General features: G+C 41.6%; 1 protein-coding gene and 1 non-coding gene across 2 annotated transcripts in view; one reads left to right on the plus strand and one right to left on the minus strand.

The window, feature by feature from the left end:
• Positions 1-11,346, plus strand: part of LOC124269152 (monocarboxylate transporter 14-like) — a 33,924-nt gene extending 22,578 nt beyond the window's left edge. The window contains exons 2-6 of the mRNA XM_046704169.1: positions 3,225-3,435; positions 6,150-6,293; positions 7,021-7,833; positions 8,377-8,427; positions 9,417-11,346. Of these exons, the coding sequence (XP_046560125.1) occupies positions 3,237-3,435; positions 6,150-6,293; positions 7,021-7,833; positions 8,377-8,427; positions 9,417-9,589 (1,380 nt within the window). The 5' untranslated portion in view covers positions 3,225-3,236 and the 3' untranslated portion in view covers positions 9,590-11,346. The remainder of the gene's footprint in view (positions 1-3,224; positions 3,436-6,149; positions 6,294-7,020; positions 7,834-8,376; positions 8,428-9,416) is intronic.
• Positions 11,347-17,835: 6,489 nt separating this feature from the next.
• Trnam-cau lies at positions 17,836-17,907 on the minus strand. Its single transcript has one exon. It is a non-coding gene; the product is annotated as a tRNA-Met (tRNA).
• Between the last annotated feature and the right edge of the window lie 8,296 nt (positions 17,908-26,203).

A 26,203-nucleotide genomic window follows, 5' to 3' on the forward strand; every position in this document is an offset into this window, starting at 1 on the left:
GTCTCGAGCATGGCAGGTGTAGGTGTCTTATTGACATCTCTCTAACATGGCGGATGTAGGTGTCTTATTGACGTGTCTTTAACATTGCAGGTGTAGGTGTCTTATTGACATGTCTCTAACATGGCAGATGTAGGTGTCTTATTGACATTTCTCTAACATGGCAGGTGTAGGTGTCTTATTGACATGTCTCTAACATGGCAGGTGTAGGTGTCTTATTGACATGTCTTTAACATGGCATATGTAGGTGTCTTATTGACGTGTATCTAGCATGGCAGATGTAGGTGTCTTATTGACATGTCTCTAACATGGCATATGTAGGTGTCTTATTGACGTGTCTCTAACATGGCCGATGTAGGTGTCTTATTGACATGTCTCTAACATGGCAGATGTAGGTGTCTTATTGACGTGCCTCTAACATGGCCGATGTAGGTGTCTTATTGACGTGTCTCTTACATAGCAGGTGTAGGTGTCTTATTGACGTGTCTTTAACATAGCAGATGTAGGTGTCTTATTGACATGTCTTTAACATTGCAGGTGTAGGTGTCTTATTGACATGTCTCTAACATGGCAGTTGTAGGTGTCTTATTGACGTGTCTCTAACATGGCAGATGTAGGTGTCTTATTGACATGTCTTTAACATGGCAGATGTAGGTGTCTTATTGACGTGCCTCTAACATGGCCGATGTAGGTGTCTTATTGACGTGTATCTAGCATGGCAAATGTAGATGTCTTATTGACGTGTGTCTAACATGGCAGATGTAGGTGTCTTATTTACATGTCTTTAACATGGCAGGTGTAGGTGTCTTATTGACATGTCTCTAGCATGGCAGATGTAGGTGTCTTATTGACATGTCTCTAACATGGCAGATGTAGGTGTCTTATTGACATGTCTTTAACATGGCAGGTGTAGGTGTCTTATTGACATGTCTCTAACATGGCAGATGTAGGTGTCTTATTGACGTGTCTCTAACATGGCAGATGTAGGTGTCTTATTGACATGTCTCTAACATGGCAGGTGTAGGTGTCTTATTGACATTTCTCTAACATGGCAGGTGTAGGTGTCTTATTGACATGTCTCTAACATGGCAGGTGTAGGTGTCTTATTGACATGTCTCTAACATGGCAGATGTAGGTGTCTTATTGACATTTCTCTAGCATGGTAGGTGTAGGTGTCTTATTGACGTGCCTCTAACATGGCAGGTGTAGGTGTCTTATTGACATTTCTCTAACATGGCAGATGTAGGTGTCTTATTGACATTTCTCTAGCATGGTAGGTGTAGGTGTCTTATTGACGTGCCTCTAACAAGGCAGATGTAGGTGTCTTATTGACATGTCTCTAACATGGCAGATGTAGGTGTCTTATTGACATGTCTTTAACATGGCAGGTGTAGGTGTCTTATTGACATGTCTCTAACATGGCGGATGTAGGTGTCTTATTGACATGTCTCTAACATGGCAGATGTAGGTGTCTTATTGACATGTCTCTAACATGGCAGGTGTAGGTGTCTTATTGACATCTCTCTAACATGGCAGGTGTAGGTGTCTTATTGACATGTCTCTAACATGGCAGGTGTAGGTGTCTTATTGACGTGTCTCTAACATGGCAGATGTAGGTGTCTTATTGACGTGTCTCTAACATGGCAGGTGTAGGTGTCTTATTGACATGTCTCTAACATGGCAGGTGTAGGTGTCTTATTGACATGTCTCTAACATGGCAGATGTAGGTGTCTTATTGACATCTCTCTAACATGGCAGGTGTAGGTGTCTTATTGACATGTCTCTAACATGGCAGGTGTAGGTGTCTTATTGACGTGCCTCTAACATGGCCGATGTAGGTGTCTTATTGACATCTCTCTAGCATGGCAGGTGTAGGTGTCTTATTGACATTTCTCTAGCATGGTAGGTGTAGGTGTCTTATTGACATTTCTCTAGCATGGTAGGGGTAGGTGTCTTATTGACATTTCTCTAGCATGGTAGGTGTAGGTGTCTTATTGACGTGCCTCTAACATGGCAGGTGTAGGTGTCTTATTGACGTGTCTCTAGTATGGCAGAAGTAGGTGTATTATTGATACATCTCCAGTATGGCAGGTGGAAGTTTACCTCTGTCACAACGACTGAATGTATTTTACACGCATATCTCTGTCATGTCGAGTGTATGGACCTTATTGAACTATCTCTATCATGACGGGTGTATGCATCTTGCTGACCTATCTCTATCATGACGGGTGTATGCATCTTATTGACCTATCTCTGTCATGACGAGCGTTTGTGTAATTATCATGGACATGTTTCTGTATTGACGAATGTATGCATCATATAAACATATCTGTGAGGTAGTGTGAATCTTGCAACGAATTTGACATATCTCAGTGTTTGGGAACCTGGCATCTGGTAATATCTTTGTCGTCGATGTACACGTATTGTTCTGGATATCTCTCGAAAAGAAGATGTATGAATCATAATGACATTTCCCTCGTGTTGTAAACACATGTATCTTACGCACAAATCTGTAATGAAAAGAGGAGCCTAACGGTTGACACCATTTGTATTTTTAGTAATTTGTGGAACATGATTTTCTCTAAATGAGAGACAGGCCGGTAATATATATGCTGTGTATGCAAGCTCATACCTCTTGGCATATTGAGACTTTGTACTCATCTAACATCTAGCCCATTGAGTGAGTGAGTATGGGTTTGCGTCGCTTTTAGCAGTAGGGGCGGTGGAGTAGCCTAGTGGTTAAGGCGTTCGCTCGTCATATGTGTGAAGCCTATTTCTGGTGTCTCCCGCCGTGATATTACAGGAATATTGCTAAAAGCGGCGTAAAACTAAACTCACACACTCACTTTTAACAATATTCCAGTCATATCACGACGGGGGGACACCAGAAATGGGCTTCACATATTATACCCATGTGGGGAATCGAACCCGGGTCTCCGGCGTGACGAACGAACGCCTAACTACTAGGCTTCCCCACCGACCCCAAGCCCAGTGAGGCTGAAGGTAGGAATTAGGTCCTCAGAAACCTATGCTCGTCGTAGAATACACCTAAATCGATCGGATAGTAAGGCTTATTGCGGGTTAACGCTAAAGATGATGTCAGTTGCGTTCATCTGTAATTATGATGGCAAACCCTCGATTTATTTGGTTCAACCTTGGTTATTTACAGACAACCATCATTTGATTGGAAAAATGCGTGGCGTTAATTAACTCGTGTATATTTTCAGCGGTAAGTTGATATGGCGAGTGCAGCCAAGAACATCGACGGAGGCTGGGCTTGGGTCATCCTGACATGTGGCTTCTGCTGCATGTTTCTGAATGGATTCATGTGCTACTCCGTGGGCGTTATCGCCGAAGCGTTGCTGGAAGAGTTTGACGGCGACCTTGCTAGCACTGCTGCAGTTGGAACGTCTATTATCGGCATCGAAAATTTGTTGGGTGAGTTCAACCAGCCATTGAGTGAGTGAGTTAGTATTTAGCGTCACATCGGCAATAAATCAGCCATGTCGTGACGAAAACAATTTATACAATAAAAATGAAAACATTTTAAAGAGTAAAATCTGTCGACGATGGACAGTAAACATACTAGAGTATCACAGATATGAATATAAAACTAGCATGTAAATCTGAAACATTTTAATTGAAGAAGACAATACAATAGAAAACACGGCCTATAGATCTCCAACAACTGAAGGTAGAGCACCATACTAGGAACTATGGGGACTTACATTACTTTTACTACCTGCATGGACTCTAGTTGACCCATAAAATGAGTAGAAAGATCAATGATTCTTGTGTAAAAAACTAAACGTTCTTGTAAAGTACGTTATCATCACTTAGACTAAACTTAAATAATTGTTTTCACTCCGTAAATATGGTTTTCATCAATGTATTTATGAAGTTAATAGTGTGCTGCATGAAAACTGGAGACATGGCTATGACATATTTAACGTCACATCGGCAATGTTTCAGCCATATCGTGACGAGAACAAATTTGACGTTGATAAAGAATATGTGTATGTTATGAAATCTGTCGTCAAAGGACATTAAAACAACTATACTATCACAGTGAGAATAAAAACTAGCATGTAAAGTTAAAACTAATCCTTGTAGCTTAATAGAACTGTATATTCACACATCATAATTCTATTTCCTTTATAATATGTACTGCTGAATTCATTAAAAACATAGCTAATGACTTGTTAGTTCAGTCTGGAGACATTAACGTACATTACTAAATCAGTAATATCCTTCCCTTGCACTTTTGAAGTTTCCACATAAAGCTGGCGTTCAACCAAGCAAATACAATGTTCAGATCCATCAAATGAATATACATGCAATTATTTTTACGCATGATATACCCTTTAAGTTTTCTTCCCGATACATGTCGCATTAAAGACTTGAAGCAAAATGAAAAGAATGTTAGAAGACTTAGTGAGTGAGTACGGTTATTCCCGGTATTTAGTTAAACTCCAGCAGTATCAAAACCAAACCAAACATAGGCTCCGTAAATAAGTGAAGAATTGAACTCGAACCTCGGCGTGAGGCGCGATGGCTTTAACCACTTGGCTAACCAACACCTCTGAATGAATATCCACATCTACATGATATACCTCGACACAAAACCGTTCTGCTAACGACGTCCTGTGTGCTTGATATGTAGTGAGTGAGTATGGTTTTACACCGCTTTAAGCAATATTCCAGCAATATCACGGCGGGGGACACAAGAAATGGGCTTCACACATTGTACCCGGGCAGGGAATCGAACCCAGGGCTTCGGTGTGAAGACGAACGCTGTAACCACTAGGCTATCATACCCCCCACATGTGTGTGAAGCCTTTGTCTGCTGTCCCCGTCGTAATATTGTTTTAATATTGCTAAAAGCGGCGTAAAACTAAACTCATTCACCCACAACTAGTTGACTGATCAAGTTATTTATAAGTGAAATATGAGTCGCCTTGGTGGCGTGCATATAACGGCAATTCAGTTCGAAGTACGGCTTGGTCCAGTCATTCAAGGCCTTGAGATCAGAATCCGGATGTGGCGAGTGGCATCCGTAGTGTAACCAGTACCCTACGATCATGGTTCGAATACACGATTACGTTTCTATTGTCGTCATCACCACGCCCTGTCCTCATTAGTTTCACCTTAGTGACAAACGTCAAATATCTGCTTATCAACAGAGAAATTGATTGTCCAAGTTAACGAGCTGTAATAATACTTAACTTTTACTTAAACAGGATATTTGCTTGATGATATGTACGCCTTCGAGCGTACACATCCCAAATCAATGAATGGTGCGCCCGAAGGGACAAAATAAGGATACAAACATAATTATGATTTGAATATAAGTGACTATTTAGGGTTTTAGACATGTTGCGATACTTTCTTTCATGTGTATATTATGAAAAAAACGATGCACGCTGTATACCAACGGCGTGAAGCACTTCAGTAATGCACTGACATTCTCTGGATCATAATAAGTGCAAAAGGTGAGAATCGAACTAACGAACTAGGGATCTTGTGTTGGCTGCCCAGGCATAGGTTCAATGAGATAGTCACTTGTAACTATTTCAGATCGAACTGACTACAACACCGCATATTCGTTCACATAGTGCCTTTACGTACCTGTAATAATGCATAATTATACAGAGGTACAGATAAGCTGAGTACCTGCTAAAATTATGAAAGTACATGTATTTATGTGAAAGCTCAATTCCTATTAGTTCTGTTGCGTACAAGTACGCTTGAACTTTTGTAAATACTCAATACTCATCTTACATGCGTACACACAAAAATGTCAAATCTTAGCATTGAGGTTACTGAGGATAGATCAAATAACTAATGCATATTGAGAGCTTCTTTTTTAGCAGAAGAACTTGGCAACTCTTTGTCTTTCCTATCGTTTCTCATCTTGCAGATCATGTTTAAATAACAAACACATAAACCAAAATTTAAACTATATTATATTTTTATTATTAATGGAAAATGGAAAATACCCAACTGAGTTTGAGTGAGTTGGGTACAATTTATTTGTTTACTCAAAGGAAAATTAGGATACCCAATTGAGATGAACACAAGCGAGTACATATCTCAATGACCCAAAACGTTATCTGTAGCTCTGTTATATTTATAAGGTCTATATGTTCCAGGTCCTTTCATTGGCATTGGTATTAACATAGTGGGATGTCGCTGTTGTACGATATTTGGAGGTGTCGTTGCGATGCTTGGACTGGTAGGTGCATCGATGTCAAAGAATCTATCGACCATGATGGGAACCTTTGGAATTTTGAGTGGTATGTTTCTTTTGTCTTTTGAAATCCTTTCGGGTTAGATCGCCAGCACGAAGTGTTATTTATTCATTTTTTCATGTCAACATTAAAACAAAATCCCCTGCTTTTATTGTTGGTTCAGTTTTATTTCGGATTCATTGGAACATCATAATTATCGCTTAGATGTTGAAGGATAAAAATACCCCACAAAAAGTAGCCAGTAGGTTTGTTTTTTCATTTCAACATTTAAACATAATCATGTGCTAATATTATTAGTAAATTTCGGATTCATTGGAACATCATCCTTATCTTCTAACTGCTGGAGGATAAAAAAAGAAAATATTTTTTTTAAAAGTGGCCAGTTAGTTTGTGGTTTTAGGTTTCATTTCGTTGATCAATTGCTCTAAATGTTAATTAAAACTAAGGATTCTAATAATATTCGGAGATGTGGAATTGATATGTGACGCTACAGAATCTCCTCAAATTCTTCTTCCTTTTCTTGATTCCTGTACCAACTACACCATAAGTATGTGTTTATAAATCAAATAGTGACGATATCGTGTTTACGCTGACAGGTGGCGCCTCCTATCCCTCATATGTTATCCGTACAAAACACATGCAAAGGCAAGGAAATATAGGGACTTGATCGGGATGCATCCAAAGAAATTCGTGTCATTGAATATGTCTCTTTACAAGACCCTGCCTAGATTTGGTTTATTACTTTAAAGCTGAATCTAGTGTTTTACTCTAGGTATCGGATATGGCTTTGGATTTCTGCCAGGGAATGTGATGGTCGGTTTGTACTTTAAGAAACTGCGTCCCGTAGCAGCTGGTATTACAATGGCAGGAGCTGGTCTTGGAATGTTTGTTGGTCCTCCTCTCATTCGCTTCCTCATTGACGAGTACGGTCTTCACGGTGCTTTTCTTGTCATCGGAGGGATTGCCTTCCATTTCTGTGTGTTCGGTTCTTTAATGAGACCCTTGGAAAATGACAGCAAATCCAAATCAGCAAGCAGTCAACTTTCAGAAACTCATCCACGTGCGCTTCTTGTGACAAGAATGTGGATGAAGACGAAGGAAAGGATGGGTGGGAGATGCTCTTCCAGGGTGTGGAAGAACTATGGCTTTTTGTTATACGTCCTCAGCATCTTTGGGTGGAATTGTGCAGAGTCAGCATGTTTGTTGCATCTTCCAAACTATTCTATACAACAGGGTTCATCAAAACAAGAGGCCGCTTTCTTATTTACAATTATGGGTATATTCAACGTATTGTCCAGGCTTTTCACGGGACTGGCGGCCAATGACGAACGTGTGAGTAGTCTCATTCTCCACATGGGACAAATGGGCGTGGCATCCATCTTTACATCACTCCTCCCGTTGTACTCTCACACGTATGCTGGGCAGATGGTGTATGCTACTGTAACGGGGATGTACATCGGGGGAGTAAATACACTATTGACGCCAATACTGTTTCTGCTGCTCGATCAAGAGGATCTAGCACTGGGATTCGGCATGGTATACTGCACTGCTGGAATCGGATACATAACTGGACCTCCTGTTGCAGGTAATGGTTATTTTGCCTTTTACCGTATTGCATTATTATCCCTTATGCATTTGATCAAAGTGAGTTATACATAGCGGTTGTGGTTGGTGTTGGCTCTCTAATCATTGGAGGCTAAAGATGGAATTTTAGCCCTTTGACGATTCTGCAAAGTTTCCACAGGACACACGAAAATAGCACACAATAGATTCTTCTTTTTCACTTTGATTCAATTTTGTCCTCGTAAGAATCTCACTAAAAGTATAAACCTTTTGTTCCGATAGGATTTCTTCCTGCATGAATATATGTGCTGTAACTGTACAGTAAACTACTACTGTATTACCAGTTGTGAAGCCGCTTTTGGCTAATGTGTCTGAATGAATCGTTTAGACAAAACTGACAAAGCTCAAAAGAATAATTTTAAGTTGGAGTGTTTCAAAAGCTACTGCAATGTAATGATAGACGGCATAACCAGCAGTACCGACAGACGCTTACGCACGTAAAATCAGAAAAATGGCAACATAACAATTGCAAAATCTGACCAGGTACCATGTTCGTTCTATTCAGGAGCCATAGTTGATGGAGGAGCAACGTACAGAGAAAGCTATTTGTTTGCAGGCAAGTATATAGAGAATACTACACGAGGTCTCATTACATACGAATTATACGAAACGAGTGTCCTTCCTATGGTATTTATTACACTCGTCTTACATGCATTAAATTGACAAAATAGTGTATTTTTTTTATTGTTATGGTTTCAAACCGAAACCGGTTGCATAAAGGGGTTGCGGAAGAATTTTGTTCTGTAGTCACTTTTGCATGACGTCACACTGTATTGACGTCACTACGCCATTCTCGTCTATCCCATTGGTAACCGACGTCACGATGCATGTCAGTTGTCATCGCCTCGTACAGTAAACTACTCCGTAGCACCCTTTTCTTTGTTTGCAGTTGCTTCACTTGGCTAACATCAGTGGTGGAAACATTGCGTCCATGTTTTTCAATGGATATAATGTATCAGTTCGAATCACAATTCGCAACACGTTCGCAATGTTTTAGGGCTGAATGTTGTAGGCCAATTATGTAACGTGTATCGTTGAATGGATTCGTAAGTAAATGAGTATTGGTGTTACGCCGCTTTTAGCAATATTCCAGCAATATCACGGCGGAGGACACCAGAAGTGGACACAATTTACTCGTGTGAGGAATCGACCCAGACCTTTGGCGTAACGAGCCAACACTTAGACCACTAGGCTACCCCATCGCCCCGAACGGATTCGTTCAGTGACATTGTGCTGTGACGTGGGTAGTTCGGTTTCATTTCCGTATTCCCATTTTCGACATTGTTCGTTTCATTTCTATTTCTCGATAATGAACCTTTGAGAAAATTCGCAGTGTTTGGTATCTCATTTACATTACATTAATCCAGTAAAAGATTATTTTCTCCTACATATTTCCGGCACTAATATTTCCAAAACCTTTGTAAAAAAAACCTTTTTACACGAATTTTGTATAAATTTGATTTGTTCAATTGACTTGACGAACGTGTAAGTGTATTGGATGATTGCATCTCTGACTAAACCCCTGTACACCTTTCTTTCTTTTAGCATCTATGTTCCTGCTATCTAGCATGCTGATCATGCTCATACCGCTAGTCCAAAGGGTGGACAAGAAACTGATGCCAAATATTAACCAAGACATTACCGTGACTGCGGATGAAGCAGTGGATGAAGGATCTAAGTTTCTGACTGACCAAGATGAGATCATAGTACAAAGATGAGAGCCATACTGATGACTGTGGGAGGAAGAATACCCAATAAGAGAGTGACGTAGAACAGACGCTAACGTCAGTACTGAAAATCAAGGTCATATAGATACCGATATTGGAAGAACATCAGTGATAATGATCGACTGAGGGCAGAATCTAGATGTTAGTGCGGTAGCTAAGACCATATGGAAATCTGTATTCCAAGAACATCAGGGGTGATGTGAGACTGAAGGCAGAATCTAGATGTTAGTGCAGTAGCTGAAGACCATATGGAAATTTGTATTCCAAGAACATCAGGGGTGATGTGTGACTGAAGGCAGAATCTAGATGTTAGTGCAGTAGCTGAAGACCGCATAGAAATCTGTATTCCAAGAACATCAGGGGTGATGTGTGACTGAAGGCAGAATCTAGATGTTAGTGCAGTAGCTGAAGACCACATAGAAATCTGTATTCCAAGAACATCAGGGGTGATGTGTGACTGAAGGCAGAATCTAGATGTTAGTGCAGTAGCTGAAGACCACATAGAAATCTGTATTCCAAGAACATCAGGGGTGATGTGTGACTGAAGGCAGAATCTAGATGTTAGTGCAGTAGCTGAAGACCGTATGGAAATCTGTATTCCAGGATACCACTTGTGAAAGCCTCTATTGGCTAATGTGTGTGAATGTATCGTTCTGACAAAACTGAATAAGCTTAAAAGAAGAACTTTAACTGGAAGTATTTCAAAAGCTGCTGCAACACCCAGTGTTCAGTAACTGTGACCCGAAGCTGGGTAATGTCAGTGCTGAAGTGAAGGCTATATTTATACCTTACATTTAGGCCACATTTGTATCCAGTCATCCAGTGAGTGAGTTAGTGAGTTACAATTTCAAGTCACATCGGCAATATTTCAGTCATATCGTGACTAAAACTAGTTTCAATTCATAATGGTCATCCAGTGATAATAATTGAAACAGAATCTCCATGTCTGCACCAAGAGGACTACATTCATATAATTATTATCATTATTATTTTTATGTGAATATTTGTATAGCGCCAATATCCAGCTCAGCTCAGCTGTTTTCCCTCGATCATTGGATTTCAATCTCAAGCGGCACATTGTATTATCAATCTCAACTCCCTGAGGACCATACAACAAATATACAAATATTAGCCTAATAATAATAATATATTCATATGTGATTGAGAACAGAGGATCCACTTAGTACTTAAGGTGAGGGATCTTTTAAGTGAACATATGGTGTTAATTATGAAAAAGTAAAGAGGTTAGATATTAGTAACTTAAGGTTATTTATACCTGTATCAAAATGATGTCCATCAATGATGTGTGACTGAGAGCAGAAGCTAGAAGGTGAAGGTCATATTTATACAAGAAGCGCCCGTGGTAATGAGCAGCTGTGAAAAGAAGCTCCATGTCAGTAGTGAAGGTGAAGTCCATTTGAGTCCTGAATTGGGGACAATCTCCTGTGCTGAGACGTGACAAAACAGTATCTAGTGCTGAAATTGAAGCCGTTATTGATACTTGGTATGGGAAGAACATCCAGTAGTAATGAATAACTGAGAACAAACCTTGGGCAAGATGGTTGACGGCGAACCGAAACATTGCCCTAAATCTAAACATGATACTTCCAAGTAAGTAACATGTTACTTCCAAGTAACCGAACCTTCCAGTAACCACATTCCATGTATATCTCATCAACTTGTAACATCTTCTAGATGTATATTCAGCCAAATATATTTTTTAACATAAAATATTTTTCTACTTAAAATGTTGTTTGTACTTTGATATGCCTGCTTTTAAACTATGATAATGATAATCATTTTAGTGAGTGAGTTTAGTTTTACGCCGCACTCAGCAATACTCAGCTGTCTGTAAATAATCGAGTCTGAACCAGACAATCCAGTGATCAACAGCATGAGCATCGATTTGCGCAATTGGGATACGATGACATGTGTCAACCAAGCCAGCGAGCCTGACCACCCGATCCCGTTAGTCGCCTCTTACGACAAGCATGGGATACTGAAGACCAATTCTAACCCGGACCTTCACGGGTCGTCTCCAACCCAGAATTGTAGTCACGTATTTTATAGGCGGTTGACGACCAGGTCCATCGCAGTAAATCTACGTGTTAATGTAAACCACATCACCGATCGTGACTGTCATCTGGTTTCATATAACTATTCAGAAGCATGGAGACTGCCAACACCATTAGCTAACATTGACAGTGGTGATAATCATTGTTTTGGTGATTTAACACCGGACTCAGCAATATTCCATGTATAGGGCGACGGGCTGGAAACAATCGACACATGCCATCGTATCCCAATTGCATAGATTGATGTTCATGCTGCTGCTCGCTGGATTGTCTGGTCCAAACACGAATACTTACAGATCTCAGCCATATAGCTGCAAAACAAACACAAAACCTGGAAATAACCGAGTCTGTGCCAGACAATCGAGTGATCAAAAGCATGAGCATCGGCAGTGGTGACAGGATGTGGGCTAAGTTCAGCAAAATTTCAGGGAAGTATTTTCAGTTGGTATTACTTACTGGGGATAATTGGTTATTATCATATAACACTTACACATTTAAAACATGCAAAGGATACCAACTGAAAGTGTTTGCGGGAGAAACAGAGAATCTCCCCTGAGTGTCTTTTGAGTGAGTGAGCTAATATTTAACTGACTGAGTTGAGTTTTACGCCGCTTTTAGCAATATTACGGCAATATCACGGCGAGGGACACCAGAAATTGGCTTCACACATTGTACCCATGTGGGGAATCGAACCCGGGTCTTCGGCGCGATGAGCGAACGCTTTAACCACTAGGCTACCCCACCGCCCCAGCTGACATTTAAGGTCACATCGGCAGTATTTCAGCCATATCGTGACGGGAACAATCTATAAATTAAACCAACGCGAGTTTCTTTTAATTTTTGATGCTGTTTTTGAGTTCTGTTTTTGTATTATCCGGTTGTTTCGGTTTATGGGTGCGACTTCATGGAGTATTAAACCTAAATGGAAGAGATAGGGATCTCGTCCTCATTGGCGTGGTGGCAGCGGTTAACCTACGCTAGTACAGATTTCAACACAGAGATCATAATACAAGTTATCAGGTACAGGTGTGTAAACCTCGAATTTAACCGTGAACAATGCATCGGTCACTCAAGCTACGTGTATCGTTACCTTACTAATAGTAGCTCTCGTAAAATCTTACCAACATGGCTAACGTCCGAGTCCCGAAGCAGTGGCAATTCACAAAGAATGAGACAATTAACTCCTTTGGAAAACTGGAGGCAGAATTAAGTGTACATCTTATCTTTAGATGCAAATTTTGCCCCCTTCCTCTCGCTGAGGGCAGCGCATGGCTGAAGAAAACTGCAGCTAACCCATTGAGAGGATTGCAGAATGATGGTGAAGATGTATCGCAAATACAGCGCAAAACGGCTGAACTTATGCTAGGGCAGATAGCTAATTACTGTACTGTCATTAGCAGGAACTCCATAATCAAGAATTCAACATCTGTTCAAGATATCTGGCAAAAGATTAGACACCACTACGGATTCCAGTCAACGGGAGCTAATTTTCTCAACCTTGTTGACATCAAGATGCAGCCTAATGAGCGCTATGAAGATCTCTATCAGCGTCTGGTGGCATTTGTAGAGGATAATTTACTTACTAACCGTTCTGGTATCACTCACCGTGGTGATGAAGTTGACCAAGATGAAGACCTCACCCCAACACTAGAGAACATGGTCGTTGTGTTATGGCAACAGCTTTTCCATCCTCAACTCCCCCAGTTAGTGAAGCAAAAATATGGAGCTGAATTGAGAAATCAGACGCTTGCATCTCTGAAACCAGAAATCTCCCGGGCTATCTCTACATTGATGGATGAGCTAAACAGCATTGAGGACACGAAAGCTATGAGAGCCGCAGCATTTTCTAGTGACAAACCTAGAAGTAACAATTTCAAGCCTCGTCAACAAAACGTGTGTGTCTTGTGCAAGTCAGCAGGGAGACCAGCATACAATACTCATTACTTAAAGGACTGTAGATATGTACCTGATATTTACAGACGGCAGATGTATGGCCGCTCTCGTCTTGTGGATGTTGATGACCCAGTCCAGGGTGACACATTCTATGGTGAGGGGACGTCTGATAGCGACGACCAGGACCCCAGTGTCCAGCTTGATCAACCCGTTATTGGCCGCGTTGACGTCATCCAGTCGCCGTTCCTCAATACACCCTGTGAGACTGACTTTAGATACAGGTGCTACAACAAACATGGTCAGGTGTTGTATACAGGTTGAAATAGCCCTATATCCGCCATTTTGATTTTATGACGTCATCATCGAACACCTGGCTGACCTCATTTCACAAGGGTGTGAATGACCGTGGGAAACACATCATAGCATCACACCATGACATCACGCCATTAATTTGGACCAATCAGCATACAGCCAACTCACTCCGGTGTGACTCACCCTGACCGAGGGGTCAACGACCGCGCGTCCCGTGGGAAACACATCATAGCATCACACCATGACATCACGCCATTAATTTAGGCCAATCAGCGTAGAACAACTATCGGGGTTCACTGGACCACTGACCACAAACTAGTTTCGTCCGGTTTCAATTTTACCTATTAAAAAAACCCTCTGACAGTCAGTTGAAGTTATCATTTTGTCCTCTTACAAAATGTTTATATTTTCTATACTCAATAACCTTTTCTGCGGCCTGTGGAGAAAATCTGTCATCTCAGAGCGCGCACCGTTGAGGCATGGTGAATTAACAGTCGCAGCCTCCACACACTTCCCTCGTCTCACTCAGCCGAGGTGTAATATGATACCTCCTCAAGTTGTACTCAAAATCGTGGGTCTAACATTAGCCTGTCTCACGTGTCTGACCCATATTATTTTGCCTACAGCCTAGCCCTCCCTGCACTGCTAAGGCTCTAAATGAAGTCTAGATTTCCCCAGGTCTGCCTTGGGCTCCTTGTCAATTTAAATAGGTTTGTTTGTTACTATCAAGATAATACATTCAGAGACTAAACATTAGTCTAGTCTAACATGTGCACTCATATGTGTAAAAGAAATTATACGGGTTTTATAACACATTTGTTCAATGCAATCAGCGTTCATTGCCACATGAAAATGATTTGAGTTTGTCTTGACCATCACCAGAACAACCCAACTCAATAGAATTTCAAATGTATTTCAAACTTACCGGTATTCACATTCCATATTTGAATATCCAATCCATATTGTCATTGTATCCTGCCTTGTAATGCGATAAATTTAGGAATCAGGGATGATATTGAGATGTTATACCCAAATCCCATATGTTTGTGATTGTATTGAATGAATCAACCACCAAAACACATGAGACTAATATTGCACCTTCCATGTAAATAGAACATATGTTATATCTGGGATTGTGTTGTGCAAAATACTCTCCCTCTCACAGTGCTAGCAGAGACGCGATCTGGTGACCCACATTTGCGTGTGTGGGACTATGCTGTGGCGGGAGGGGTAGGGGAGGGACGGGGGCACTGCTGTGGCAGAGGGAGGGAGGTTTCTGTCGACAGTTATAGCCTGACGACATTTCTCGTGAGTGTAAAACACCCATAAATAAAAATGCTCGTTAGAATCAACGCTTGCTAGGGCGTGTCAGCTTTGAAATGTGCGTTCTGGTCATGGGGTTTTTGTACATCATATTTAGGAATGCAACTTTCAACTTTCTAAAATTCCATCAGGAAAGGGGTGTAATTGTATAGTGTTAGCATGAAAGAGTAATCATAAATGACAATTCACAGGTGTATATTATTTTCATATGGGTATTTATATAGCACTATAGTCCATACCGCATGCATGCTCAAAGGGCTGGTAACGTTTTCCTTGGATGTCAATCACCATTCTCAACTCCCCGGGGAGCATCTTGCTGCCACTAGGCGCACTAAGTTAATGTGGCTCCCAACGAGGTATACATCACAAAAAAACAAGATAAACTGATTTTCATTTTTTTATTAGCTCCGTTTCAAACGAGTACAACTACGGGATAGGAGCGCTCCTAGAAGTTTACTTTACATCTGTTGTCTTATCACCGTTCCTAATCGTCATGGCCTTCACTCTCTTCATCAGATGTTATGTCTGCATTATCATCTTCGGTCAAGCCTTCGACCCAAGACTTATATTGGTACAGATTGGAAAACACATCATGATACAGATTATTTGTGTCTCCTACTTGTTTCAGTATTCCTTGTGTCTTTGGACCATACTGCATATGGAACAGATAAGTAATAAACCAGGCATACGTCTCTTTAAACGTGCTCCACATGTATTTGTTCAGTTTGGCTTGAATCGTGTCTTCGTTTAAACCTCTTTTCATGTACAGCTGTCGTTTCTCATCCAAAAAGTCTTTATTCAGCTCACGTGTACGTGAATACATTTGTCTTATACCTTGCTCTTCGAGATCAGCCATCTTTTTTTTCCTGTTGTTTTGTGAGACTTCGTTTAATGATTCATCATCATCATCATCATTTTCCATTTCAGGACATTGTTTATCGTGTAAATGTCTTTGTAAGTTGTGGTTATTGCTAAACACTTGACCGCAATAGTCACAATCTGACAGTGTACGCGGTGCCTTCACAGGAGAGAAGTTGTCGTCTTCCTCCCTCTTCCTTTTAACTTGGGGTATTCCCGGTGGACACACTGAAGACTTTACAGGACACCAGTTTCTTCTGTGTTTTTGCAAATCATGCACGTCTTGAAACATGAGTCCACAGTCATCACAAGATGGCATGGTTGGGAGGTTTTCTTCACACGTCTGCTCACGCCGAAAGTCTAACTCGGACTGAATGGTCCTAGCTTGGTTGTCTCCTTTTAAGCTGAATGCATTGGGGCAAAGTCGCAAATGGGGAGGTGTTTGGGGTTTTAGATCAACCAACAAGTAACCATATGGTTTCTGGATAGCCCTTTGAAACGGCTCCATGAAACGGTCTGTGTTACCTGGATACATTTGCCTCGCCAAAGTCATGATGGGTTGTTGATCGATAGGGTTGTTGAACAGAAGCAGATAATGGCAGTTTCTTCGTTGTGTGGGATCCTTACTGAAATACAAATTCTGGTTCAAGGCTATCACTGAGAGATTACGATGATGACTTCCTTCCGTAAACAGATCTGTAATGCGTGGATCTTTGCTCGCTGTCGACATTAAGTCGTCGAGGATCACCACATTCACCACATGGGGGTCCAGAAACGCATCCTTTTCGAGATCAGAAGGAATGCCTTGATGAAATTCCACATAGGGATAAACATGGGTTTGAATGGTGTTATACAAGGGCTGCCATCGTTTGTAGAGCCAAATAATACGTTCAGGATAAGGTTTAATGTTCATGCGTTCTAGAATCTGTTTCACTAAGTACGTTTTCCCACAGGAGGTGGGCCCTGAGACAATCATGGTGAAGGGGTGTATCAGTCTACATTCTTCCAAAGCACCCACATGTGGTTGCACTGGTTGCATCATAGGTGGTGGTGGTGGTGGTGGTGCTCGTGGTGGTGGTGGTGGTGGTGGCGGTTGTGGTGGTGCTCGTGGTGGTGGTGGTGGTGGTGGTGGTGGTGGTGGTGGCGGTTGTGGTGGTGCTCGTGGTGGTGGTGGTGGTGGCTGCATTGCTCGTCTGTGTTGATTCCTGAGATGTCTAAGCATGGCATCCCTTCTGGAAAACGTCTGATAGCACACGGGACACGTTGCTGACTGCATGGTGGTCCGAGTCTAAATGGCAAAGAACCTGTCTACTAGCTGCTTTTATCTAAAAACACGTCTTCCGTTTCTTTGTGCGACTCTGGGAGGAAGTCATTATTTTGGCTTCAGTTTCCCCGTTCTTCTGCATCTGAATACGTGCTCTGGCCTGTTGAACGACTTGTTGGGTTGGAGACGTGAGAGCAAACTTTTCTGTAGAAGGGGTTAGGTCTATCTTTACCCCTTGTTTCTCATAATAGATCACATAATCATCCACGTTAGTAAAGGGATTGGGATATCCTTTAGCCTGCAAATAGTAATATTTGGTCCATTTCTTAGGATCGTCCAAATAGGGTCTCCAGTATCGTCTGTTCATTATCTTGTTCAGAATGAATACTGACTCTCACACAGAGGTTTCAGATGAAGTGTCACTATCACGGGTCCACGGCTAAATGAAGCTAAATCACCGTTTCTGTCCTTTATATAGATGTCTGCTAGCCCTAATTCTAAAAACATGTTGTTAGCAGAGCGTGGTTTCGATCCACGGTCCTCTGGGTTATGAGCCCAGTGCGCTTCCACTGTGCCACTCTGCTCTCCCTTCACCTACCTTTTGTTAGGACTTTTATACACCACATCAACCAATGACAACCAAAATTGATTTATTCTCAAATAGTCACAAATACACACAGTATTGTACAATGAGCATCGCATTGGAGTCTGAATGACATGGGGACTGTTCGGGGGCCTTATATTGCCCACTTGAGTCTAAAAATACCTCTTGGAAAAGTGGTTTAATCCAAGGTCAACTCAGTACAAGGTCATTGACACCCCTGTGAAATGAGGTCAGCCAGGTGTTCGATGATGACGTCATAAAATCAAAATGGCGGATTTAGGGCTATTCCAACCTGTGTACAACAGTCAGGGCTTCCTTTGCTCAGGCCATCAAACTACCAATACGCCCGGCTTCACAGATGGCTCGTCAGGCAGATGGCATAACACCCCTAGACGTAGTTGGGGAAGTCCATTGTCAGTTGACCAGGGACAACAACACATTTCAGCTTGACGCTTTGGTCGTGAAACAATTTGACGTCGACATATTAGCCGGGAACCCCTTCCTCGTTAGTAACGACATTGCAACTCGCCCTGCTAAGAAGCAGATTGTAATTGGTGGTAGAACTATCGTCTATTACGGACAACAAGCTTGCAGTAATGCTACAGCGAGACGGGCCCAGGCTTTTGTTCTACGTGATCTTCCACATAATAAAAAAGGGCTACCTGGGGATTATGTTGAGCTTGTTACCCCCGACGTTCTCCAACAAGATGCACCATGGGCACTTGAGTCACGATTTGATGCCCCTAGCAACATGAGGTTAAAACTGGAAATGTCCTGGCTACGCGTGTACAGGAGGTGTCATCAGTTGGTAATATCATCAGGGTTACTAACACAACTGACGAGCCGTTATTGTTGAAAAGGAATGAACATATGTGTCAAATCCGAAGCATCTCTGCTGTTGATTCGGCACCAAGTCAGCAGGTAAATGATACAGGAGGCATGGGGACCCGTTACAAGACACCTACAACACCCTACTCAGCCACAGTAACAATCGACCCTGACAACATTTTCCCGCCAGATTTCAGTGGTGCTTTCAGAGAATTACATGAAGAATTTGAAGAAGTTTTCAACCCACGTGTATCCAAGTACAATGTATCCAGTGGGCCTCTCGAAGCTGTGGTGAACATGGGTCCTACACTGCCCCCTCAGAGGAAAAGACGCTTACCCCACTACAACAGAGAGATGTTGACAGAGCTTTAAAATAAATTTGATGAACTGGAGGACATGGGCGTCTTTGCTACTCCAGAACAAATGAACATTACTGTAGAATACCTGAATCTCTCTTTTCTGGTTCGCAAGCCTGCAGGTGGATTTCGATTGGTAACCTCATTTGGCGAGGTAGGCCTCAGCCATCTCTCATGCCAAATGTGGACAATGTGTTGCGAGCCCTTGGAAACTGGAAATACATCATCAAAACAGACTTGCTAAAGTCCTTCTACCAAATTTCTTTGTCTCGGGCATCAATGAAGTATTGTGGAGTCGTGACTCCATACAAAGGCATCAGAGTATACACCCGCTTTGCCATGGGTATGCCTGGATCTGAAACATACCTGGAGGAAATCATGTGTCGAGTTCTTACCACATTCATTCAAGAAGGTTGTGTTGCAAAATTGGCCGATGATCTTTTCTGTGGTGGGGACAACCTTGACCAGGTCTTACACAACTGGCGCCGCGTATTGTGCGCCTTAAGAGAAAACAATCTGACTTTCAGGCCCCAAAACGGTCATCTGCCCCAAATCCACAACCATACTAGGTTGGATATGGTCCAACGGAACCCTTACAGCCAGTAAACATCGCATTGCAGCACTGTCCTCTGTCTCACCAGACAGTACAGGGATGGCACTCAGTCGTGTCCTCCATGGATATGCAGATCTCCTCCAACCTTTAGACAAGGCCACGGCCGGAAAACAGTCTAAAGACAAAATTTGCTGGACTGATGATCTGTACTGTGCATTCAACAAGGCCAAAGCGGCCTTGTCGGACAACAAGACAATCACTATTCCGAGACCAAGTGATACTCTGTGCATCGTCACAGATGCATCATCAAAGAATCATGGCTTAGCGGGAACATTATATGCTTGTCGTGATACTAACCGTTATTGGCCGGCTTCTTCAATGCCAAACTGTGAGCTGGAGGCTCTTGCTATCGGATCATCCGTAAAACATTTTTCTCCATTCATCACTGCTTCAACTCAAAAGGCTCAAGTACTCACTGATAGCCGTCCTTGTGTGCAGACTTACAACAAACTCAACAGAGGTGAGTTTCTGCAAGCTCTCGAGTCACGACATGTCTGGCAACAAAAAGTCGGTACAACGTCTCTGTGAACCACATATCTGGAGTGAACAATATCCCGACAGACTACTATAGTCGTCTCCCGAGTTCATGCTCGGATCAGAGTTGCCAGATATGCAGATTCATCCAGGAGGATGCAGAATCAGTTTTTCGAAGTTTGAGTGTTAAGGATGTCGTAGAAGGTGGTGCTCGAATGCCTTTCACAAACCGTGCAGCATAACAAGCGACTCAACATGAATGTTGGGATCTCAGACGGACACACTCCGACCTTTATCAGGGAACTCGCCCCTCAAAGAAGCACACCGATGTTCCTGATGTCAAGCGGTATCTAAGAGAATGTTGGGATCTCAGACGGACACTCTCCCACCTCTATCAGGGAACTCGCCCCTCAAAGAAGCACACCGATGTTCCAGATGTCAAGCGGTATCTAAGAGAATGTTGGGATCTCAGACGGACACACTCCCACCTCAAGGCACCCATGAAGGGCCACCTCCTCGTGGTGGGTGCTGGGTAACGCTAAGCGCCCTTCAACCCCCCGTTGTGGACCCGGGGGGATATTTGGTCCACCAACCCGTTTGCCGTGGGTTGCGCCCCTGTGTCGGTGGAGGACGGGAGGCTGGTGGTTGAGGGCACTAGGAGCCTGGAACCGTGTTCCTTTTGCCCAACACACCACTTCGCCCCTTACTTCACCTAGACGGGTGGTAGAACTGGCCCGGTTCTATCAATCGGCTGGTCACGCCATGCCCTGTGCATGGACTACATTCTTATGCACGTTTTGTACATCATTGTGCATTTTTGTCATGGAATGTTTGAGTTTCAAATTCTATTCTATATTATATGTTTGCCTAGAGTCCTATGCCAGAAGGCGGTGGCTCATGGGCCAATCTGGTGTTATTGACCTCCGAAATCTGTAGGCTTCCGATTTTTTGTTGTGGGCCGTATCAGCCTGACATTAAATTCGGTAAACTAATATAGCTTTTCGCGTCATACTCACTGGAGTATACCACCCCTGTATCCTTAGTGTTTGCATCTTGGATGTCCGGTGCAATTTAACACTGTCCTCGTTGATACTCGGTGGCGGGTGAGGAGCAGGGGTGGCGAATAAAGTACCTTTCACCATGTCACAACACAACTCTGGTTCCACTCGAAATGAAAAAAAGAGACGTCTTGAACTTGATAGTTCAAACGAAAACATTTCACAAAGTGTAGACTCCTGGTCTCGATTCCTTGTGATCGAAGCATCTGATCATGAACCACTCAAATTAAACCCTTTTGCTGTGTCAAAAGCTATTTCTGGAATTTGCGGCACTGTTAAGAATGTTTCTCGTCTTCGGTCTGGCTCACTCTTAGTAGAATGTGACAGAAAACAGTAATCTGTCAATCTTTTATCCGTCACTAGCTTTGCAAATGTTGAGGTGGTTGTGTCCCCTCATAGAACACTAAACTCATGTCGGGGCATTATTCGAGATAGAGCTCGTTGCCTGTCTGAAATGTCCGAACAGGAGATTACAGACGAACTAGAAGACCAAGGAGTAAAATCCGTGAAACGTTTCACTAAAAAGATTGACGGTACGATAAAGAGCACAAACACGTATCTAGTGACATTTGCCAGTTCGTCACTTCCAAGATCTATTAAGGCTGGATATTTCAATATCGGAGTGGAGGTTTATATCCCAAATCCACTCCGATGCTACAACTGTCAGAAATTTGGACACGGCTCTAAGTCTTGTCGCAGTACTGCTGTGTGTCATCGATGTGGTGACCACCATGTGGCTTTAGACTGTCAAAATGATATCAAATGTATCAACTGTGGTGGCGGTCATGTAGCTTCCTCAAAGTCTTGTCCCAAGTGGCAACAGGAATTTGAAATAGTTAAGTTAAAATGCCAAAATAACATTTCATTTTCAGAAAGCAAAGCAACTGTATGCAAACCAGACAAAAGCTCACTCAGCAATAACTTATTCTGCTGCAGTCACTACGTCTGCCGCTACTGCATCTATCATGTGTCAAACTGAGTTAACTTGGATTAACTCAGATCAGCCTCTGAGAATCACCACTAATGTAAATCAAACTAAAATAACTTCAGAAACTCAGACGAGCCAGTCTGCAGATCAACCTAACCAAGGTGTCAAACAAGACGCTCCAAAGACAAGAAAAGAAAGAAAACAACACAACAAGCAATTAAAAGCTGGTAACTCCTCTTCTTCAGACATAGCCATCCATAATACTTTTACTCCTCTGGATATGGAGGTGACTCCATCATCACAGGAGAGAGGAAGAAGTGGATCTTACTCGCATACACGAACCAGGTCCCCGATTGAGCCACCATGACTCAATCTTTGAATTGCAGAGGATTAAGGAAGAATTTTAATGAAGTGCAATTACTAATTCAAGATTTCAAACCATCAGCAATGTGTCTCCAAGAGACCTATCTTAAAAATACAGATATATTTGAATTGAGACAATATAATTGTCATCATTTCTTTTCCCCTCCGGGAGATAAAGCAACAGGAGGATCTACTATGTTAGTTAGACAGGACATAATTCATAGTCGTATACATCTGAATACCAATCTTCAATCGTCTTACCTTTCATATAGCCATAACTTTGTGTTCTTTGTATATCCCACCTTCTTATGCCCTTCGTCAATCAGAACTTCAGAATCTCTATGACCAGCTACCTAAGCCTTGCATCATCATGGGCGATTTAAATGGGCATAACCCGCTATGGGGAAGCGCCAGCACAAACAATAAGGGGGAAAATACTTGAAGATTTTATTTCTAATAATAATTTGTGTGTTTTTAATGATGATTCAAGCACATATCTACATCCAGCAACTGGGACTTATTCTGCCATTGATCTGTCTCTTGCAGACTCAAACCTTTACAATGAATTTGAATGGGAGGTCCATGACGACCTATGTGGGAGTGATCACTTCCCCACCATTCTTAAAAAAATCAACCCTGGTGATGATCCACCTTTATCTAGAAGGAACTTCGCCAAGGCTGATTGGCCATTGTATACAACTCTATGTACTGAGCACATAAAACATGATGTTTTTACGAACAGCGAAGATCCTATACAGTTGTTTTCAGAAATACTCAATGACATTGCTGAACAAACTATACCCAAGTCCTCTGCAATTCCACATATTCGTAAACCATGGTTTACTAATGACTGTAAACAGGCTAGAAAGAGTAGGAAGAAAGCAGAAAAGTATTTTCGCCGACACCCTACTGTCCATAATTTAGATAAAGTAAAAATTCTAAATGCCAAGGCTCGACGCACCTTTAAACATAATAAGCGTCAGTCTTGGAGAACCTATGTTTCCCAAGATAAATTCACGCACACCTATTTCAAAGGTGTGGAATATGATACAAAGGATTAAAGGCAAAAGTTCTAAATCCACTGTTCACCATCTTAAGGATGGAGACACTTTATTGACGGATAAGGCTGATATTGCCAATAAGCTTGGTGAAACGCTCGCCAAACATTCTTCTTCGTCAAATTACGTCCCTAAATTTCAACAATATCAGAAACAACAGGAGAAGAAGAGACTTAATTTTAACTCAGACAATGGCGAAGACTATAATGAATTATTTTCATTACATGAGCTCCACACTGCCCTTGAGCAAGCTCATAACACAGCAACAGGAGCTGATAATATACACTATCAGCTCTTGAAGCATTTACCGGAATCATGTTTGGAAACTCTTCTAAATATTTTTGACACAATATGGACTTCAGGGAATTTCCCACCTTCGTGGCGTAATGCCATTGTAGTCCCTATACCAAACAAAGCCTGGCCGGGATCATACTGATCCGTCTAATTACAGACCAATCTCTTTAACGAGTTGCGTCTGTAAAACCATGGAACGAATAGTAAATAATCGATTAACATGGTATCTTGAAACCAATAATCTCATAACAAATATTCAATGTGGTTTCAGGAAAAATCGTAGTACCATTGATCATTTGGTACATTTAGAATCCTTTGTAAAAAATGCAATAGTTAATAAACAACATGCTGTATCAATTTTCTTTGATCTTGAGAAAGCATACGATACCACCTGGAAGCATGGCATTTTGAAGGATTTACATGATTTTGGTTTGAGGGGTCGTTTACCTCTTTTTATATCACAGTTTTTAAAAGACAGGCAATTTCAAGTCCGAGTGGGTTCAACCCTGTCTGACCATTACAATCAGGATCAGGGTGTCCCACAAGGGAGTATTTTGTCTGTCACTTTATTTAGCATTAAGATCAACAGTTTATCCAAGGTTTTAAACGATTCCATTGATGGATCACTTTTTGTGGATGATTTTAACATTTCTTGTCGCGGTAAGAATATGCATACTATTGAACGGCAACTGCAGTTGTGTTTAAATAAAATACATAAATGGTGTCTTGAAAACGGCTTTAAATTTTCTAAATCAAAAACTAATTGCATACATTTCTGCCGTAAATATAAACCACATAAAGACCCAGAACTGTTTTTAAATGGCACTCCCATCAAGGTTGTAAAAGAGGCCAAGTTCTTAGGTCTCATTTTCGACTCCCATTTAACTTTTCTTCCGCATATCAAATCCCTGAAAACTAAATGCCTGAAGGCACTCGATTTATTGAAAGTCGTATCTAATTCAAGGTGGGGAGGGGATCAAGCTACGCTCCTACACCTTTACAGATCACTTGTCCGCTCGAAGCTTGATTACGGCTCTATCGTATATGGTGGGGCCTGTAAAAGCAACCTCAAACTACTTGATTCTATCCATCACCAGGGTCTAAGACTTTGTCTTGGGTCTTTCAGAACCTCTCCCATTGACAGTCTCTACGTTGAGGCCGATGAGCCATCTTTAAAACTTCGCCGTATCAAATTGTCCCTACAATATATCTCAAAGTTATATTCTAATGAATCCAATCCTGCTCACACTTGCGTTTTTAATCCTCTTTATGAGGATTTGTATAATAAAAAACCTTCACTTGTCCCACCTCTTGGGATAAGAATCCAACAATATATTTCTGCTGCTGGCATTGAGTTGGAGAATATATCTCCTTCCCGTCTTCTTTCTTCTCCTCCTTGGCAATTGGTTAGGCCACAAGTCGACCTAACACTCACTAAATTTTAAAAATCAGAAACTAATGAATTACAATATAAACAAGAATATAATCAATTAAAAAGTAAATATAATACATATAAATCCTTATTTACAGATGGGTCCAAGGATGGTGACGCGGTTGCTTGTGCCACTGTCATTGGGTCCAAAACAATATCTTCCAGATTACCCAATGACAGTTCAATTTTCACAGCAGAAGCAAACGCAATACTAACAGCTCTTAAATATATAAATAGACACCCTAAATATAAACAATACATAATCTTTTCTGACTCTCTGTCTTGCCTTCAGGCGATTAAAAATATTTCTTGTAAACATCCACTTTTAATAGAAATTATAGAATTATATAATGATCTTGCAACTGGCCAATGCGACATCGTCCTCTGTTGGTTACCCAGTCACGTTGGTATTTCTGGGAATACAATGGCCGATCTTGCTGCAAAGGCAGCACTCAACAAATCTGTGACACCACTTCTTATTCCTTACTCTGATTACAAAGCAAGCATTAGAACCTACATCCGTGATCTGATGCAGAAGAAGTGGGACACCCAAGTAGGTATAAATAAATTACATGAAATAAAACCCTATATTGGTTACACCTACTTGGGTTGTCAGTCCAGATTTGAAGAGGTCATCATACGACGATGTCGTATTGGCCACACAAGATATACGCCTGAGTACCTATTAAAAGGTGAGGATCCTCCGTTTTGTATCCCTTGCGATGAACGAATCACGGTCAAGCATGTCTTGCTTGACTGTGTTGAGTACTCCATCACAAGGGATATCTATTTCAAATCCCGAACTATGAAGGATCTTTTTACTAATATAAGTCCTCATTTAATTATTGCTTTTTTAAAAGAATTAAATTTGT

Source organism: Haliotis rubra, unplaced genomic scaffold, assembly GCF_003918875.1.
Source record: "Haliotis rubra isolate DU_JTF1 unplaced genomic scaffold, ASM391887v1 Scf1424, whole genome shotgun sequence".
NCBI lineage: Eukaryota > Metazoa > Mollusca > Gastropoda > Lepetellida > Haliotidae > Haliotis > Haliotis rubra.